General features: G+C 39.6%; 1 protein-coding gene across 1 annotated transcript in view; it reads right to left on the reverse strand.

The window, feature by feature from the left end:
• LOC149066212 (cadherin-like and PC-esterase domain-containing protein 1) overlaps window positions 1-18,331 on the reverse strand; it is a 238,295-nt gene that overhangs the window by 61,447 nt on the left and 158,517 nt on the right. Inside the window, exons 6-7 of the mRNA XM_089253078.1 lie at window positions 13,057-13,196; window positions 9,917-10,001 (exon numbers count right to left, since the gene is read on the reverse strand). Coding sequence (XP_089109204.1) covers window positions 9,917-10,001; window positions 13,057-13,196 — 225 coding nt within the window. The remainder of the gene's footprint in view (window positions 1-9,916; window positions 10,002-13,056; window positions 13,197-18,331) is intronic.

Consider the following 18,331-nt stretch of genomic DNA (forward strand, 5'->3'; position numbering starts at 1 on the left):
ATTTTTGTTCAGTATAAATTCACTGAAAAAAATCATTTCAATACGTATAAAGTGTCTTGCTTCTAGATGAGAGTTGAAAACTCTGGGTAAGACAGGGGAGCCACGAGAAAAAAATATGGTTCAAAGGGGGCCACGGGCAAAAAAAGGTTAAGAAACACTGGTCTACTCTACAACGGAACGGTAAGCATATTTCCTCCTGTGGTGCCACTAATTGTGATGGCGCTGACTTCTTACGGGAGTAGAAGTACCCACAGAAGTACCAACGTTTTGTTTTTAACCCTTGACTGGCATGGTGGAGTCACTTTGACCCTACCCATTTTTCAATTTGCCACTACTTGAGAAAGAAATGCATCTGGATCATCTTATTTTCAGTACCTTTCAAGCTATTTGTTTACATGTGTTTGACAAACTTATGTCATTCAACTTTTTCTCCACTCTGTATCATTGATCGAAGTTTCAGTGGGGGTCATAACGACCCCACTATCCGACATGAGGATAGTGGGTTAAAACTAGGGGGGGTCAGCGGTGGGTCAAAATGACCCCACCGCGAAGTCTCACTTGAGTCTCTTTTTTTGCCTGACAGCAGGAGTGTTCAGATTGAAATGACCTATCGTAATAAGAGCGACAGTTTTCTCGATAACAGTTTCAAATTAGTCGTCAAACATTGGATATCCGACATGAGGATAGTGATGTTAGTGAATTGTACGTAAGATTTGTGTGATCAACATGTCGTCGTGGTGTTTGTAAGTACTGGGTTACCGACTTTAGAATACGGCTAATTTTGGTGCTTGTGAAAATACAGAAAATATTATTTTAATTTGCAAATTTTATTTTCTGAGCATATTTTAATCATATGTGTTCATTTTTTCATCATGAAAGTTGCATTCAAAAAATTTAATATATATAATTAAATTTTTTTTTTAAATATCATGTAGCCTCCATTTTTTTCGAATGTGTGTCTTCATAAAAGAAAAATTTTGGGAAAATAAAGAAATTTGAAAAATTTGGTGAATTAATTGACAGATGAATGAATTCATGTGAAAAAACCCCATTGCTTTTATGAAGACTGTTGGATTTTAAAATGCATTAATACTTTCTGGGGTCGAAATGACCCCACGACGCCAGTTACGCACAGAATTTTCACAAGTACCAGTCAAGGGTTAAACCATCTGTTCCAGATAATGTCTCTCATAGACACTGGGGATGGCAAAGCACGAAGCAGTTCGAAGGACAACGCAGATTTATTTCACAGAACAGCTATTTACCAGCTGATATTCTGACGAAAAACGCTAAAAACAGAGGGCGACTTCTTTAACATACACACCCAAGAGATCTCGTCTTCAAGAAATTTCAACAAAACTCATACTTCCATTCTGGCGGTGCCACTATGTAGGCAAAAGAAATAATCACGATTCTCGCGGGATTTTTACGCTTCTCTTGGCGCTATGACGTCGCCAAACCATCGGAATTTGTCAAGTTTGCCGTCGACATGACGGGATCTACATAGAAATGCGTCAATGACTATTTACAGGTGAAAGATTGACATAAATAATGACCGATACCGCTAAAACTATACATATGAAATTTGGCCAGTATTATACAGTGTGTTTTGTTAATGGGCCGATAAACTCAGAGGTTGTTAGAAGGCATAAAGAGGCTATGAAGGCATAAAGAGGCTATGAAGGCATAAACATTGCTATGGAACATGGTGTCGCAAACCACATAGAGAGGGTGAAAATCGCGAAAAACGCATGCATGATACTGCATACCCAAGAAGGTGGATTGGACGCGCGGGACCCGTTGCTTGGCCTCCACGTTCGCCGGATCCCAATTCGTGTGACTTTTTCCTATGGGGGGGTCACCTTAAATCACTCGTTTATGCGACGCCCGTGGACACACCGGAGGATCTCATAGCGCGGATTGTCTTCGCTGCGGCAGACATAAAACGCATACCTGGTATCTTCAATTGCGCGCGTCCGGGAATCGTTTTTATTTCGTTGTAGACTGTGCAATAACGTGAGCGGCCACCACTTCCAACAACTCTTGTAATGAATAAATATTCTTGCAGTTAGTATAGTAATTTTTGTCGTTCCATCGTGACGTCGAAACCTGCATGCGTTTATATCGCGATTTTCTCCCTCTCAACGGGGTTTGTGACACCACGTTCTATTGCAATTTTTGTTCCTCTTGATGTCTACTAACAACCCTATGAAAGTTTGTCGGTCCATTAGCAGAACACCCTGTATTTCATAGTGTAGAGACCCACTAGGACGGGATTTCTGCAAATTCAACCCCCAAGGGGATCATGATAGGTTCAAATGCTATACGGGAGAATCATCGCCGAGTAATTTCGTATTACTAAAATCCACGCGAGTGAAACCGCGGGTCAACTAGTTATACATATATGAAGCGGGGAGGGGGGGGGGGTTCGGTACGTAAACACAGATACGTACAGTATACAGATATAGCGAAATTTTACGGCAAAACTAAGTTTTGTTTTGAAAAATAACGTTCCACGATGTATTTCTTCTACTCCACAAATTATTTTTCCGCTGTATTTACTTCTCCATCGTCATACGAATCGGATTCCGGTTTATTTTCATGAATAAACAATCATTTGCAATAAACTATGGCATGGTTTTAAAACAAATTTGAAACTACATGGAACAAAAGCAAAACTGAAATAAAATCTGCATTTCATTCTCTTTATTTTCCTATATCTCAGGCAAATGTAATAGCGCTTTGAAGTTCTCTGTAATTGGCGTAGGTTTTCGTTGCCCAAATACTCTCTCAAAGATTAGCGAGTCTTTTGTTGTTCGGCAATTGACTCCGAGGAACGCGGGTGAAATCCCGAAGGCAGTTGTGTATGATATACTTGGAGTACCGACTATCAACACAGAAAGAAGAGTACTAAGTAGGTGGCAGTCGCTTCAGACATGTGGGAAAGAGACTTTATTTAGAGGCTATTTCTGTACTTTGATCATTACCATGGAGCGTCTACTACCGAGAGTTAATCAAGAGGGGTCTGCGATTTGAACAAGTTTCAATTGCGACTATTCTTTAGATCATTCCGGTTATTATTTGTAGATACTCTTGATGGTTAAACCGGTGCTTTCGATGTAATTTCAGAATAAATGTTGAGATGTTGTTTAATTGAGTTAGAAATGAGCGGAACAAGTGAACAAATCACTAATGATCAGGCGGGGGGGTTTTTTTTCACGTAAAATTCTAATGTTAGTTATCGGGAGAGAGAGAGGGAGTGTGCATGATCACCATGATAAATAACGTTAGATGTGAGCAGAAAATCATTCGGAATCGCTCAAACGCCCTGTTATTACATGAAGGGCAACAATTACTTGTTGCCCTTCGACAACAAGTACTAGAACAATATTGAAATCATTACTATAGCTTCAGGACAGTCATTTCAACTTTTTCCGGAGGGGGGGGGGGCAAAGAACGTGTATTCAATGGGGGTGTGTGTGTATATATCACAAATACAACGCCACAACAGGCAAATTGCCCAACGAGGTGGCTGACTTAAGAACATCATGGATCCCCGAGCCATTTTTTGGAGACCCTACCTACTACACCCCCCCCCCCACCGCGGAACCCCATACGAATCGGTACATGCGGGAATGTGCGTGTACGTGTAGTGAAACCTGACGTGAAGTTTTTGTTTCTCTGTACCGCTTGTTATGTGTAGTGCTGCCATCTGCCCCCAGTTTTTCTAACTATGAGTGAAGTGTTATGATTGAATGGTTTATCGTTGTAGGACTGTTGCTCTCTGTGGCGAGACTTTTTAACGGGGAGATCGGCTTGAAGTTGGGAACCACAGAAAACCAACTTCAGCCAACCACCACTGTGGGGTTCGAACCCGGATCCTCGCACCGCGAGTCCGTCACTATAACCACTCGACCACCACAGCATATGTACTACATACCATTTCTAATGTATTTTCTAAAGCTGGAGAAGGGGGCAACGGCCTCCCTGACCACTCCCTATAACGGGTTTGTATAGCATGGATGACCACACACTGCTATGGCATCCCGCTTGAGAGTATATTGAACGGTTTACGAGCATAAGAGTTGATTCGCATCTACAGACACTCATCGTGTCGTCAGACAACAAACATTCTTTAACTAGAACTAATATATCGTATCGTGGCTGCGCAAGCGAAGACGGACATTTTTATGTTAAAGAATGTGTATGCCATATCTGAAACTACACGGTTAGTGTCTGTAGATGTGAATCCACCTTAATTCGTTCCGTGAATGTGCTCGTATAAATCGAATCCAACATCTCTATAGAAAATACTGTAATAAAAAACTTGAATGATTCATTCTCCAATCGTGATTACAAAAATGTTTTAAATGAAGTAGCAATTCATATTATTGTGCAGGGAGGGACATAAATTCGTAGGTTGATAAATATTGAAGGAATGAGTATATTTGAATGCGGTTTTTGCGAAAAGTTATTCTCACGACAAAAAATTATTTTTGTCGGTAGGCGGCGCTGAACGAAATCGTAGGAAATAAGAGACAAAATGTAGAGTGTACGGTTGACAGTTCATTTCTAAATTTTTCTGTTACTGTTAAATGCATAAGATTTTCATTGTGATAATATTTTCATTGTGATGTAATCATTGTGATAATATTTTCATTGTGATGTAATCATTGTGATAATATTTTCATTGTGATGTAATCATTGTGATAAGATTTTCATTGTGATGTAATCATTGTGATAAGATTTTCATTGTGATAAGATTTTCATTGTGATGTAATCATTGTGATAAGATTTTCATTGTGATGTAATCATTGTGATAAGATTTTCATTGTGATGTAATCATTGTGATAAGATTTTCATTGTGATGTAATCATTGTGATAAGATTTTCATTGTGATGTAATCATTGTGATAAGATTTTCATTGTGATGTAATCATTGTGATAAGATTTTCATTGTGATGTAATCATTGTGATAAGATTTTCATTGTGATGTAATCATTGTGATAAGATTTTCATTGTGATGTAATCATTGTGATAAGATTTACATTGATGGATAAAGCACTATTGGCGAATTTGTTTTACCTCTGCCGAGAATCTTCGGCTGAAGCTTTATGAAAATTCAGGACACAAAATGGATTGGAGAAAGGTTCAGGTGCAATAACTACTGCCGGGCTTATATGCAGCACCTTCTATGGACGAAAAGTTGAACGGATTTTTTTTTTTTTTACAAACTTAGCACCAGAATCGAAAACACCTGAATCAGCCCAATGTAACAAAATATGTGCGCCACATATAACCCCAAAAAACCAAGCAAAACATCGCCGAAATTTCCACAATCGATTTGGCAACCCCCAAAAAAAAGAGGGTTTTAATTAATTTATTAATCACGTTCAAGGCTAATTAATTCACATTCCCTCGATACAAAGAATCTAGAGAAGCAGAACAAAAAAAAAAGTCGGCAAAATAATTTTTTTCTTCCTCAAGACATTCTTTAATATCCTCGTCCTCCTTTACATTATGGACTTCCCAGGAGTCTTTTCACATTATCCATAAGGCAGTTCTCGGATTTCTTTTCTTCATCATCTTCCCGATTAAAGAGCTACCGAATCATCGATTGTTCGTTCTTATGCATCGAATTAATCCACAAAAATTCCTTAATTAAGTTCAGGCTTCTCAGTTCTTGTACATATTCTCTCTCTCGAACCTGTCATAATTCATTTCAGAGAGAGACAAATGTGAATGGAGAAAAGGAATGTATTTTTAATGGACTCCCGAATATTTTCTTAAAAATGTATCGACGATTGTATTCCGTATATAAGCTCTTTAATAAAATTTCATTCGCCTTCCCCCAACCTTGTTTTCGCCATGTACAACAGACTTTCATGTTAATCAGCGACACACTTGCTGTTCTCTCTCTTTCTCTCTCCCCTTTGCCTAATGTTCCTTGAATTATTGAAAGAGTTGTACGAGCATGAATTTGTATGTTTCGAGTTCTCCTTGTATTCAATGGAGAAGCGAAGACTTTTGTGTACGAGGATGTTTCTCTCTTTTGGAGAACAAACTCTTGTCTAATTTGATTTATTATTTCGAATTTTCTCGAGGAATTATTTTCCAAGACGATTCCGTCTCTCGCCAGGGAAGGGAGCTAGGGAACTGACTGTGAGGGGGAGAAATTTTACGTGTTGGAAATCCTGGGAATATTCCGAGGATGTCATCTAGAGGGAGGGAATAGTTTGGGGAATTATCTTTTGGATATTCGATAATTACTTAGTTAATTAACAATAAAGTTCTTCCGTTAAATTTATAATAATTTATGGTTGTCTTTTATCAGTTCGATGATTATCATGATGAGATAATATATTAGCTAGATTTTCTTTCCTCGTATTGTCTCTTGAAGAAGCATTGCAAGTAAATTCAAAATTGCTATGATAATCAATGTTTGAAACAAATTTGCAGGTTTGTTAGCAATTTTCTTTGTTTTTTCTGAATAAATAGTTCTCAACACTTTAGCTCTGAACTATGCTGCTACACATAAAAATATTATCGGTTATCTTTCCGGTGGTTTCGGGTTGATTTGGCGAATGTTTTAGCTTTCGTTGCTGGTGAAAACTGAATTTTATACTCCTTCGTGTATAAAATTTTGGCAACAAATTCAGATCATCTCTATTCGATGAATCGACGATAAATCTGGTAGTCTTGTCCTAACCTAACAACGCGTGAGGAAAAAGGAAGAAAGAGGAAAATGAAGGAAAAAATATCGAAAATATATAGTAAATAAGAGCAGGTATACAACTGCAATTCAAAAAATTAGAATAACGTGGAAAATGCTTTACATGGTTTACAAACTGATTTTATTTCACTGGAATGAAAATTTCCACAATTTCCAAACTACGTCGACTGATTCTACATACTCTGCAGAAAAAGGTAACGTATAAATAAAAACTAAAAGTTCACAAATTTAGAAAAAAAATCGCCATTTCGGAAAAATCACAAAGTTGCAATAATTTTTAACTTATACAAATACAACGCCACAACAGGCAAAATGCCCAACGAGGTGGCTTGATTCAAAGCATTACGATAATGTTACAAAACTTATGAGAAAACTTTCGAAGGCGTTTCTTCACGACACCCTATAAATTTCCCACGGGACTCAAATCTGGTGAATTTGATGGCCCAAGGAAGCTATTTAATTTGTTTTTTCTCCGAGTCAAGCAGTGGTCAGTTTCGAAGTTCGAGAAGACGCGCGTAGTCTTGTTGGAAAATGAAATCAACATCCTACAAATCTTCAGAAGATGGTATCGTGCAGTATTCTTACTCACTAACCGAAACGGCGACCCAGTCCACATTCCGAAGAATTTCTAACCGATAAGTCACCGCCGGGGTAAAAAGAGCATGATAGGAGCAGGAAGAGTCAAGGTGGTGTGAAAAATCAAAGTATCGTATCGAGAAATACACGCGTATAGTTAAAAGTAAGGGCTGCTGGGAAGAAATGTACATTGCTTACGAAATTGGGTATGCATGAAATTACACCTGGCACCACCGGAAAGGGGGAAAGTGCGTGACGTACTGTACAAAAAGAGAAAAAAAACTATACCGAGATGCAACCTGCGGAAGGAACAGAAAATCAGCGGAATTCTGTGAAAATTGCCGTAATTTTTGAGTGATGTCTTCAAAGTTTTCCTCACACTTGCTTGAGAGCACTTTCCTTTCTAGGCGATCATCTGCCGAGTAAATCCTTATTTGCGGAGATTCACTATCAGATACAAATACCACTCCACAACAGGCAAATTGCCCAACGAGGTGGCTGACTTAAGAACATCACGGATGCCCGAGCCATTTTTTGGAGGCCCTACCTACTACTGCTACACCCCCCCCCCGCGGAACCACCCCCAACGAATCGGTACATGCGGGAATGTGCGTGTACGTGTAGTGAAACCTGACGAAGTTTCTTTTGTTTCTCTGTAATGCTTGTTATGTGTAGTGCTGCCATCTGCCACCAGTTTTTCTAACTATGAGTGAAGTGTTATGATTGAATGATTTATCGTTGTAGGACTGTTGCTCTCTTGTGGCGAGACTTTTTAACGGGGAGATCGGCTCGCATTTGCGCCTTGAAGTTGGGAACCACAGAAAACCAATTCAGCCGACCACCACTGTGGGGTTCGAACCCGGATCCTCGCATCGCGAGTCCGTCACTATAACCACTATTTTTTTCATTCACTTCCGTTTTTTATTTTTCTGGCGATTCCCTGTTGAAGATTTTTTTTGCGTTTTTCTAATTTTTTGAATCAGGGTTTTATAGTAGATTTCTCTTTTCACTCACCTTTATATACATTGCAAAGATACATTGCATGTAGGACGGGGGGGGGGGAGAGAAATCACTGAAAAAACGCGGAGGAAAATAAACAACTTCAGTTCATAGGGTTACAATGAAGCTTCACGATGATGAGGAGAGAGGAAAGAAAACACAGAACTGGATTGGATTTATTCCATAGGCGTTTCGACGAAATATTTCGCACGTGATGTAATGCGGTTAACGATATTGAATTTTTCGGAAGAAATAAAATATTTCGAATCACTGTCAGTAAGCTCGTTATAAGCACCATTATCTATAGCGGCCGTGCCGCTACACTGAGTAGTACGGTACGTCCCAAATGCTTATATATAATGACAGTCCAATGTTTTCCTTTCGATATCACGTCCATTTCCGACGGCATAATGGGATCGTTATATCGAGTGTCGACTGTAATTTGTTAAATAATTGATTGATGAAATTTCAATTGTGTTTTGTTATTAGTTGATATGACGTGTTTAGGTCCTCCTATAGCTTGTTGGATATTGGACTATTATAATTCCAACTCGCGGGTAGGACTTCAAGGAGTAAAAAGAGCAAAATCACAACTAGGCTTAGACATCCAGCGGCTCTGTGGTTTTTTGGCCTCCTAAAAAAACATGCATAACCATCGCAAGGCTGACAGGGCTACATCCTAGAGGTCATAGGCTTCTCGTTACCATACTACTTACTAGATTGTTCTTAGTTTGTATAGTAAGCCATAGACAGAAATCGCACAATATTACACCACAAGTGGCACAGATACCATCCATCAATCGACGATTTAATTAGATTGATACACTGACATAACCATCACCTTGACCCTCAAGTATTGGGCCACTCCATGGATATTCCCTGGACACCCATTCCGGTCATGCACATATATATAAATCATGTTTCTTTTTTCCATGGAGTAAACGTCATCTGCAAACACCTTCGTTCCAGGAATACCTGATCCCTTTTATTCCAAAGAGGATACCTACCACCTGAACATCACCTATCGGATGAGATACGTTCATCACATACAACAGCTTCCATATTCTTTTCCGCCTCTCGCGTGACTCTATATACTCCCCCTTTCTCTGGCTAAAGAATAATATTCTTGTTCCTAGACTTTTCTGTCTGTTCCACCTGCAGGCTCCGGTTTCCTCCGGCACCGGAAAGATTTCCCGAAAGCATCGTAAACATTCTCCCAAACAAGATTTACGTTTGTGTGTTTATGTGTGTGTGTGTGTTGCCACCACGAGATCAGTAAATATTTGCTCTCGTCTAGAGTGTGTGCGTGGAGGGAACGGGTGGCAAACTGACTGCTACAGTAAGAGAGTCGATTTTCTTGGGTGCTTCTGCTTGTCTATGTATTTCTCCCTGGGACACCTTTCTTTTGACAGGTTTATTCACCAGTTATGCGATTCGGTGTATCGTAACTCAAACTTCCATTTTCTACACATTCTGGAATATTATCTACGGCTTTTTATATCAAACATGGGTGCCGTTAATAAATCGCTTTCACGCTTCAGTTTTCCTTTATTTAGGAATTTTAGAAACCGTCAAAAAGTGCTGTTGATAGAAAAGGAAACAAACTCACAAGACAGTCTTTTTGCCAAATTCGTCGTCGTGCAGAGAGAGTCCCTCTGCCATAACACGTTTTTGATACCAGGAATCCTATTTACCTGGAAACGAAATGCAAATATATTATAAGGAAATATATTAGATATGATCTACACTGCATAACAATCGCTAAGGAACTGTGTTATTTTTCGTCATACCTAATGGCGGACATCCACATGTCACTCTTGTGGTCACTCCTATGCTCACACATTTTATGTCACTCGTTTAGTCATACACATGCTTTCCCACTCCTTTTGTCACGCACATTCTAGGTCACTTTTTTGATCGTTCACTGACATGGCTCGTTGCTGGGTCACTCTTTTGATCATTTACATGATACATACGTGGTATGTTACACAAATTGCAGCCCCTTTGAACTTGCCGTCCTCGGCTATAGCCCGCTGAGCCCCCCCCCCCTCCTGTAAATACGCTACTGGATACATCTTTAATAGACATCCTGGAGCATCTATATTATGGAAAATGCAACAGATATCACCGCATGATAAAAGAAAAATGAGTTGTGTACCATGTTACATACTGGTCATTCACAAGCTTGCACACGCTTTAGATCACACTTTTGGTGATTCACATGCTTTCACACGCTCTAGGCCACTCACGTACCTGGTCCCTCACAATGTAGGTCATTGTTTTGATCATGCTGGTACAAACTCGAGGACACTATTTTGGTCATTCACAAGTTTTCACGCGCCCCACATCACTCTTTGGATCATTCACATGATCGCACGCACTCTAGGTAACTGTTTTGCTCACTCTCACGTGCTTGCAAACTCTAGGTTACTAATTTAACTAGCCTCTACCTGTATCGGCAGAGGCGGATTTATTGAGGGTTATACAAACTTTGCCGCCTTTTCTCCCATTAAACATATTTTCTTCGACAATCATTCTTCAAATTGCCTATTACCTGTTTCTAGCAGTACGAGCACTTTTCGTAACTGTTTACAATTGCTGTAAGGAGCATATTTTTTATATTGCTTATCTTTTCCCGTCATGCGGTGATATTTGGTCCATTTCGCATAATAAGGATACTTCAGAATGTCTATTAAACATGTCTCAAGTTTCATCGCTATAAACGGTGTCTTTCGTTAGGTTTGACGAAAAGTAACACCGTTCCTTAGCATTTGTCAAGCAACAAATAGGAGTGGTTCAGATACAACGAGAGAACATGGAGGACATCAACATGAACCTTATGCATATAACGGGATGTTTTAGAAAGGGCTCCCTAATTTTGAAATAGAGATTGATAGATACATGGAACAATTGGTAGGGTTGCTTGGCAAGTCAGGTTATTCAAATAAACTGGTTTGCGAAATTAATCACGATCTTCACTGATAGATATCACCAGTCGTTTCATTTCTTTCTATGGGGCTATTTAAAAGTCATTGTTTATAGCAAGAGTCCTCAAACGCTGTATCAGTTTGAATAGTTCATCTGTGAGGCATATGCATCCATTCCAGCAGACACATTGCTGGAAAGCGGTTTTGTTGCTAACCAAGGTGACCATTTTGGATCCATCGCAATGCGATGTGACCCAAGTTTGGGACGGTCTGTAATTGTCTCGTCATCTACTAGCCAAAGTTGCCAGGGCCTGTTTCTCGCATGGGCAAACAGAGTGCCTGCCCAGGGCAATATTTGATCCTTTTGGTCGCACCATGGTCATTTTCTGCACACTAGGGACAATTAGACCGGGACCTACAATTTATTGCCGATTCCGAACGGCAGCCTCTTTTTATACTCACCAAGAGGTTGGTGCGCTAACCCCTCGATGTGGGATTCCCTGCTGTAGCAATCGTTTTCTGTGGTCATGCCACTGTTTCTGTTTGTTATACCCGTGCCAGAAAAGTTTCTGACAAAGACGAACCAGGTATCGAACTCACGACATCTCTAAAAATCTTTTAGTACTTCAGGTGAATATCTTATCGACCTGGTGTACCGCCCCCCCCCCCAAGGCCAACAACTTTTCAGGGACTCGAAATTGGCTACCTTTCGTATTATAAGCATGAGCCCCTTTCTTCCGCACACCTGTCTCAAAAACATGGGGGTGGGCGAAGATTCATATTTCCCCGAGGCCCGAACTTATGAAAACTAACTAATTTCACAAACCGGCGTAGGTAGCCCAGGTCGATAAGATATTTGCCTAAAGTACCAAAGGATGTGTAGACATGTCGTGAGCTCGATACCCGGTTCATCCTTGTCAGAAACTTTCCTAACACAGGAGTACAAGATAAATGGCGACACGCCCGCAGAAAAAATTACTACCGCAGGGAGTCCCCCATCGAGGGGTTAGCGTACCAACCTCTCCATGAGTATAAAAACACAGGCCTGCCGTTCGGAATCGGCAATAAATTGTAGGTCCGGTCTAATTAGCCCTCCTGCGCAGAAAATGACCGTGGTGCGACAAAAATGATCAAATGATCGAACCAGCGTATATGAAATTCCAGACCTGTCCATTGGACAAACTACATGTTTCTTCTATCTATTACTATTTACAAGTATGACATTTCAAAGTTAGGAGGTCCTTCCTGAAAAACCTTGTAGAAAAGCAGAATCAAAAACTTCACCCGGAGTAGTTAATCCAATTTTTAAAATTCAAGCAATTTAATGTCAATATACAGGGTTTTATGGCTAACAGCATGAACCGCGAATTACTGGCGAACCGTCCTGATACTAGAGGGATACTTCCAATTAGAAAAAGTATCCAAATTCTGTGTAGAACTAACATAAGTCATTTGCACGACACGTCCCCCCCCCTTTTATCCTGTTTTTTCCCAACTTTTTTTCCTCCATTTTTTTAAATTTAGATATCGTATTGAATACTGAACTCAGAAACATTGAATTGTTTTGTTGGCTTCTGGAGAGACAGGGCAGCATCTTTCTAATTAGGGTTTTTCCACCCAGGGTGCCCGTGTAAAAAGTTAATTTTTTTTTAAATTTTAATATCACTATGCAATAATGTGAATGACTTATCCGAGATCACTTTATTTGAATACTTTTATAATTGGAAGTATGTATCTGAGATCAACGGTTCACCAGTAATTTGCGATTCGTGCTGTTAGCTATTCACACCCTGTATAATTTAAGCTTCTTGTTATATCTTACCCTAGTATAGGGTTTCAGGTCACGAATGTCCTTCCATTCGAAGCAAGAGCTCGGATCGCCATCCGAGTAGGCTAGACAGAGTAGCATCTGCCAGTCTGGAGGCTCCTCTTCTTCTGGACTTTGATGGTAGATTTCTGGTTCTAAGGAAAGAAAAAAAGTCTAATATCAGTAACAAAATTGATTTTGCCAAATTTTCATCATGTTTATAGCGGGGAATTTTGTTTTCAACAGTGAAAATTTAATGATGTGATGGGCGAGGAAAACGAACGTTTGTTTTCGAAACAGGAACACCAGAGGTGTGTAAAAATGTTGAACACTATGTTGTGTGCCAGAAACTTTAATATCCACGTGTGAGAAGGTTTTTTATGTTGCCTGGATACCGGGAAAACTCCGTATCGAGGCGACTCAACATGTGTATTTCTGTGGTGTGAAACAGACAGGTCAAATATCAGAGTTAGCGACTAGAAAGGTGGTCGACTGGCGATTTGTTAGTCTTCTCACTGCTCCAGTATCGCGATAATAATGAAAAAATTTTTTTTTCTTATTTAGTAATGTGAAATATTATTTTGATCTTGTGAGGTATTCAACTAAAAACTTCATGAGTTTTGAAGTGCATTTAGTAGTAAGGGGTCATTCAAGTATTACGTCAGCATCGCGGGGGTTTCGGATTTGCCGACTTTTGATGACGGGGGGGGGGGGTATTGAAGGTTGCTTACGTCATCAACCACCCCTTTTTGAAGATATGAAATATTCTAATCTGCTGATGAAATTTTTCTGACGGGTTAAGGGTTTTCGTGACAAAGGAGGGGGGTTAAAAATTGCTGAAAATCTGCTTACGTAATACTTGAATGGCCCCTAAGGTGCAGAGGGGAGGGAGGATAAATGCGAGCCTTTTGAAGCTCTTAGTCTTCGTGCTGCTTGAGATCGATTTCAGTAGCGGAGATTCCCGTGTGCGGAAGGCATAAGAAGGGCAGGCGTAGTATCTACATTGCTCTACAAAACCGCAGCAATATCAGAAAGGGACTTCATGCTGCATTTGCTAGAAAATTCTTCAATGTCCTTTGTTGAAAACTTTTAGACATGCTGTTCTGTGAAGTAATGAAGATGCCTTTGCTAGAATTTCGAAATTCTTGGTCACACTTTGCAGTGCTGCACAACAGAATGAGCTAAAACACCTAGGTGTCCGAACATCGGCCGACTTGAATACTTGAACTACACGACTACAACTTGTGAGATCCAACGAACGTATACGGACCGCCACCAACGGAACTTTGGTTATCGAGTTCATACGTGCCCCAAGGACGCTACAATATCAATTTAGACTTCGATTCTTAGACCACGATTTATCAATCATTCCGTTGATTTATACTTTTGTAATTGGACTTGTTATTCTGTTATACAAATTTATATATTACACACACATATACATACACACACACTCATTCAATACAATTCCGGATGCACCAATCTTTCAGAAACGCTTCTATATCTCCTTGAGATGGGAAACGGAGTGTGTCTTGTTCAATCAATGCTGCATAACATCTCGCACATTCAATTTTCGTCAAGCTTGTCTATTTCAGTTTTGAAAGTGTGCAGAATTAGACAAATTCCTGACAATCTTTTCTCTCATATAATACTGGAAATAAAGAATTCATTTTATCCAAGTCTGGGCCGGTATAGAATAACTGACGTGCGGTACGAACGACAATGTCTTTGCGCAATGCTCGATTGCTGCCCACTCTTGTATCATACAACTCTTGCATCAAACAAACTCCTCTTGTATCATACAATAGATATTTTTGACGAAACAAACATAACTAGCGATCGAAAGTTTAGGCGCTAAAATTGTGAGAACAAACTAACAAAAAAGCACTAACAATTTTAAAAATAAGCCGGAAAAAAATACTGAAAATAGACACTAAAAGTTTATCCATGGTATTTTGTAGGAACTTCCGGTCTCCAGACACGATCTTCGAATTCCAACTTGTGTCAATTATGTATCCGTCATATCATAGTTAAATCGTTTTCCCTCAATAGTCAATAGCCCGAAATTATAAGTATTCTGAATTGGAATCATTCTATTTGATGTGCATAGTCACTCGAATCAGAGAAATGAGGTTGTTAGACCCCCCCACCCTTCCCGTATAAGAGCTCGAGTCCCGTTTTTCTGGGCAATTGTCAAAATTTTCAGCCCACATAATGTTTTCTTCATTTCGGCACCTCTGGGTGTGTAATATGGATAGGAATCGGACTATAATCGCTTTAAACCTGAGACGTGTACAAACCACAAGCCAGCTAAAATGCGGATCGACGGCCGACGTCCTTATACGGTACATCCAGCCTGCTTATCTATTTCAAAGTCATCGCTATTTATGTACCCCTAAACTAACAATTTTTCGCAGGTCATACGGATAACTGAGCAAACATGTGCTTTATAGGTATGATAAATTTTACGATGCCACAGTCAGTAATGTAATAAATAATATCTTATCAGTGCTTGTATCAAAGGCCACGTGGTTCTAACTTCTTTATGCCCAACTTCTGACGGTTCTCAAGGTTATTTTTTTTTCTTTTATCCCAAAGGTCTGAAATTATCTTTTTCTACCTCCACGAGATGATGTAGAGAAAAGTAGAAGAGTTTACTCTGCCTGAAAAATGAAGAGCGTTCTCTCAATCAATCTAACAAAACACTTAACGCACGCCGCCATCTGCAGTTTTTCCGCCATTTTCTTACTTATTTTTTTTGTATTTACGTTGCTTCCGTGCTGAAATTAATTACATTCTGGAAAGCTTTCCTTCAAAAGTTTTATTCTTTGATTCCTAAATCAGTTTTCCGAGATGGAAAAAAAAAGCAAACTTTTATCAGGAAATAACTGGTTAAGATACAACAACGGTCTTGAAATAGAACTTGATGGAAGAGAGACTCCATGATGTTCAACTTACGCTAGATTCTCACCAACTTGAAAACGCAAGGAGAGTATGAATATGTCTAAAAAAAATTAAATATGGATTTCTCAATTATGCAAGACTTCAAAAAACAAAGTTTACTATTTTTTTCGCCAGAATTAAAAATGTTTCGTAAATTTGTTGGCCATCCAAAGAGATTCTCTTGAAATTAGAACGACGGAAGCGGTCATTTTTACAGCAAAGCTACTTTGACATGCGATTGTACCTGAACTGTTTATCTCAGGTTGTTGTGACGTTTCATGACTTTTTCCATCTTGTTAAGGTTCCTATATTCCTAAAATATGAATGTTCTAGGTTTCCTTAGTGTGGTGGCGAAATAAAACTAGAATGAACTTAGAACGATGGTAGTGGTGAGAATTAAAATGAGACGGCTATACAGATATTCAATATGATTGCAAAACATGCTGAAATGGACGGTCTTCGTATGCGATTATCGATACTGAGAGGAAAAACATATTCTACCATGGAGGAGTTTGATTTTCTCTAGTACCCATTTCATACCATTCAAAGGTACACTTTAGAAAAATCTCGCTGTCGTGCGTTATTCAACTTATTCAGAGTTTCTATGGATCTCTGCACCAGCGAACACAATGCAGTAGAAATCTTCATTTTCCCGGTTATACCCATAGACAAGCTCTAGTCCGGGGGCCGAGACGAGAGAGATCTTACCTTTTATTTCTTCAGACTATAAATTCACTATAAGAAAATCCCTGACGGCCCCCACGAAAGATCTCAGCTAGGGGTTCCCGCTGAATGATGTGGAGTCATTTCACCACATATCATGCTTTCAACCGAGTAAAAAATAATTCTACAGTAGCAAAAGAAAATCTAGGTCTTCAACACTCTCACATACGAAACTTAAATTCTGGCCAACGAAAATTTGTGCCAGAAACTATGAAATCTTATTAGTGGACTACCAAGTGAAAAGAAGCAACGAATTACAAGAGCTAAAAAAATCAGTGAGATTTCTTAAGTAACAAAACACGGGATTATTCGTCGTCATAATAAGCCTTTCCGTACAAAATTTGAAAAAAAAATTGATAGGATTTATAGCAAAAATAAGTCGAAAAGATTAAATAGCCTGTGTTTTAAAAAGTTTCGGTAAAGAATAATAATATATAATTTTTTTTTTCTTATTGGAGGACACAAGGACCGCCATCTCTCGTTCTAGCAGTTTCTCAAACTTTTTGTTCCACATCGCAAAATTTTTTTCTCGCCCCCTCTCCAACTCAAGCCAGCACATAGGATCCTATGATTTTTACCCTACCTTCTATCCCCCCCCCCCGGACCTTCCCATCGCCCAACAGGAGGCAATCTTTGGGAAACACTGTTCTAGCGTTAAGAGACTTGGTCAAATCCGTAGTTTAGGACAGTGTTTCTTAACCTTTTTTTGCCCGTGGCCCCCTTTGAACCATATTTTTTTCTCGTGGCTCCCCTGTCTTACCCAGAGTTTTCAACTCTCATCTAGAAGCAAGACACTTTATACGTATTGAAATGATCTTTTTCAGTGAATTTATACTGAACGAAAATTTATCAAAGAAAATTGGCCTCCAGACCACTGGCCTAAAATCTATTGATCTCCCCGCTAGTCCGAGTTCTATCAGGACCGTCTCAATATCATGCCCCCCCCCCCCGGCAAAGTGATGCTATGGTAGTCCCAAGTCCCATACTTTAGCTGGAAATAAACAGCCTACATATTTCCTACTTATTTTCAAAATTAATTGTACTATACAAAATATCATAAAGTGGGGTCTCTTATGGACATGAGGCCTCTGGGCATGACCCTTCACAAGAGTGGGACTGGCAGAGCTACAGCCCGGGGCCTAATATGGTTTTCATCATTTTTTTTTTAATACAATAAATTTCATATAGAGAAGGGGGGTCTGAAAAATTTAGCCGGGGACTTGAGAAAAACTCCATCCTAGGGAACTTGTTGCAAAATGTAGGCGGTGAGGCCTGGGTGGGTCCATGCCCTAAAGAAGGCTCTAGTTTTATGGGTCGTTTTGTTGGATTCTCTCTCTCACTGTAAGCGTTACTCACTAATATAAAATCTTTATTTCTCCACACCTTAATTTTTCTTCTCAGCTCTCCAAACCACCTGTGATGGCCCCTTTCTCCATTTTCTTCCGTGGCCCCCTTGAAGTATCCCAGTACCACAAGGGGGCCATATGGCCCCCGGTTGAGAACCACTGGTTTAGGAGACATCAGTAAGAACGAAAAGCATTTTTGCGACTTGTTACACGGCAGTATAATCTATTTTTGTGGTTCAGAGACCGGTTACCATACTGCCCACACTATCTGGTTTCAC

Source organism: Pholcus phalangioides, unplaced genomic scaffold (genome assembly GCF_987345545.1).
Source record: "Pholcus phalangioides strain wild (caught in Gottingen) unplaced genomic scaffold, Ppha-v1.0 ptg000032l_1, whole genome shotgun sequence".
Lineage (NCBI taxonomy): Eukaryota > Metazoa > Arthropoda > Arachnida > Araneae > Pholcidae > Pholcus > Pholcus phalangioides.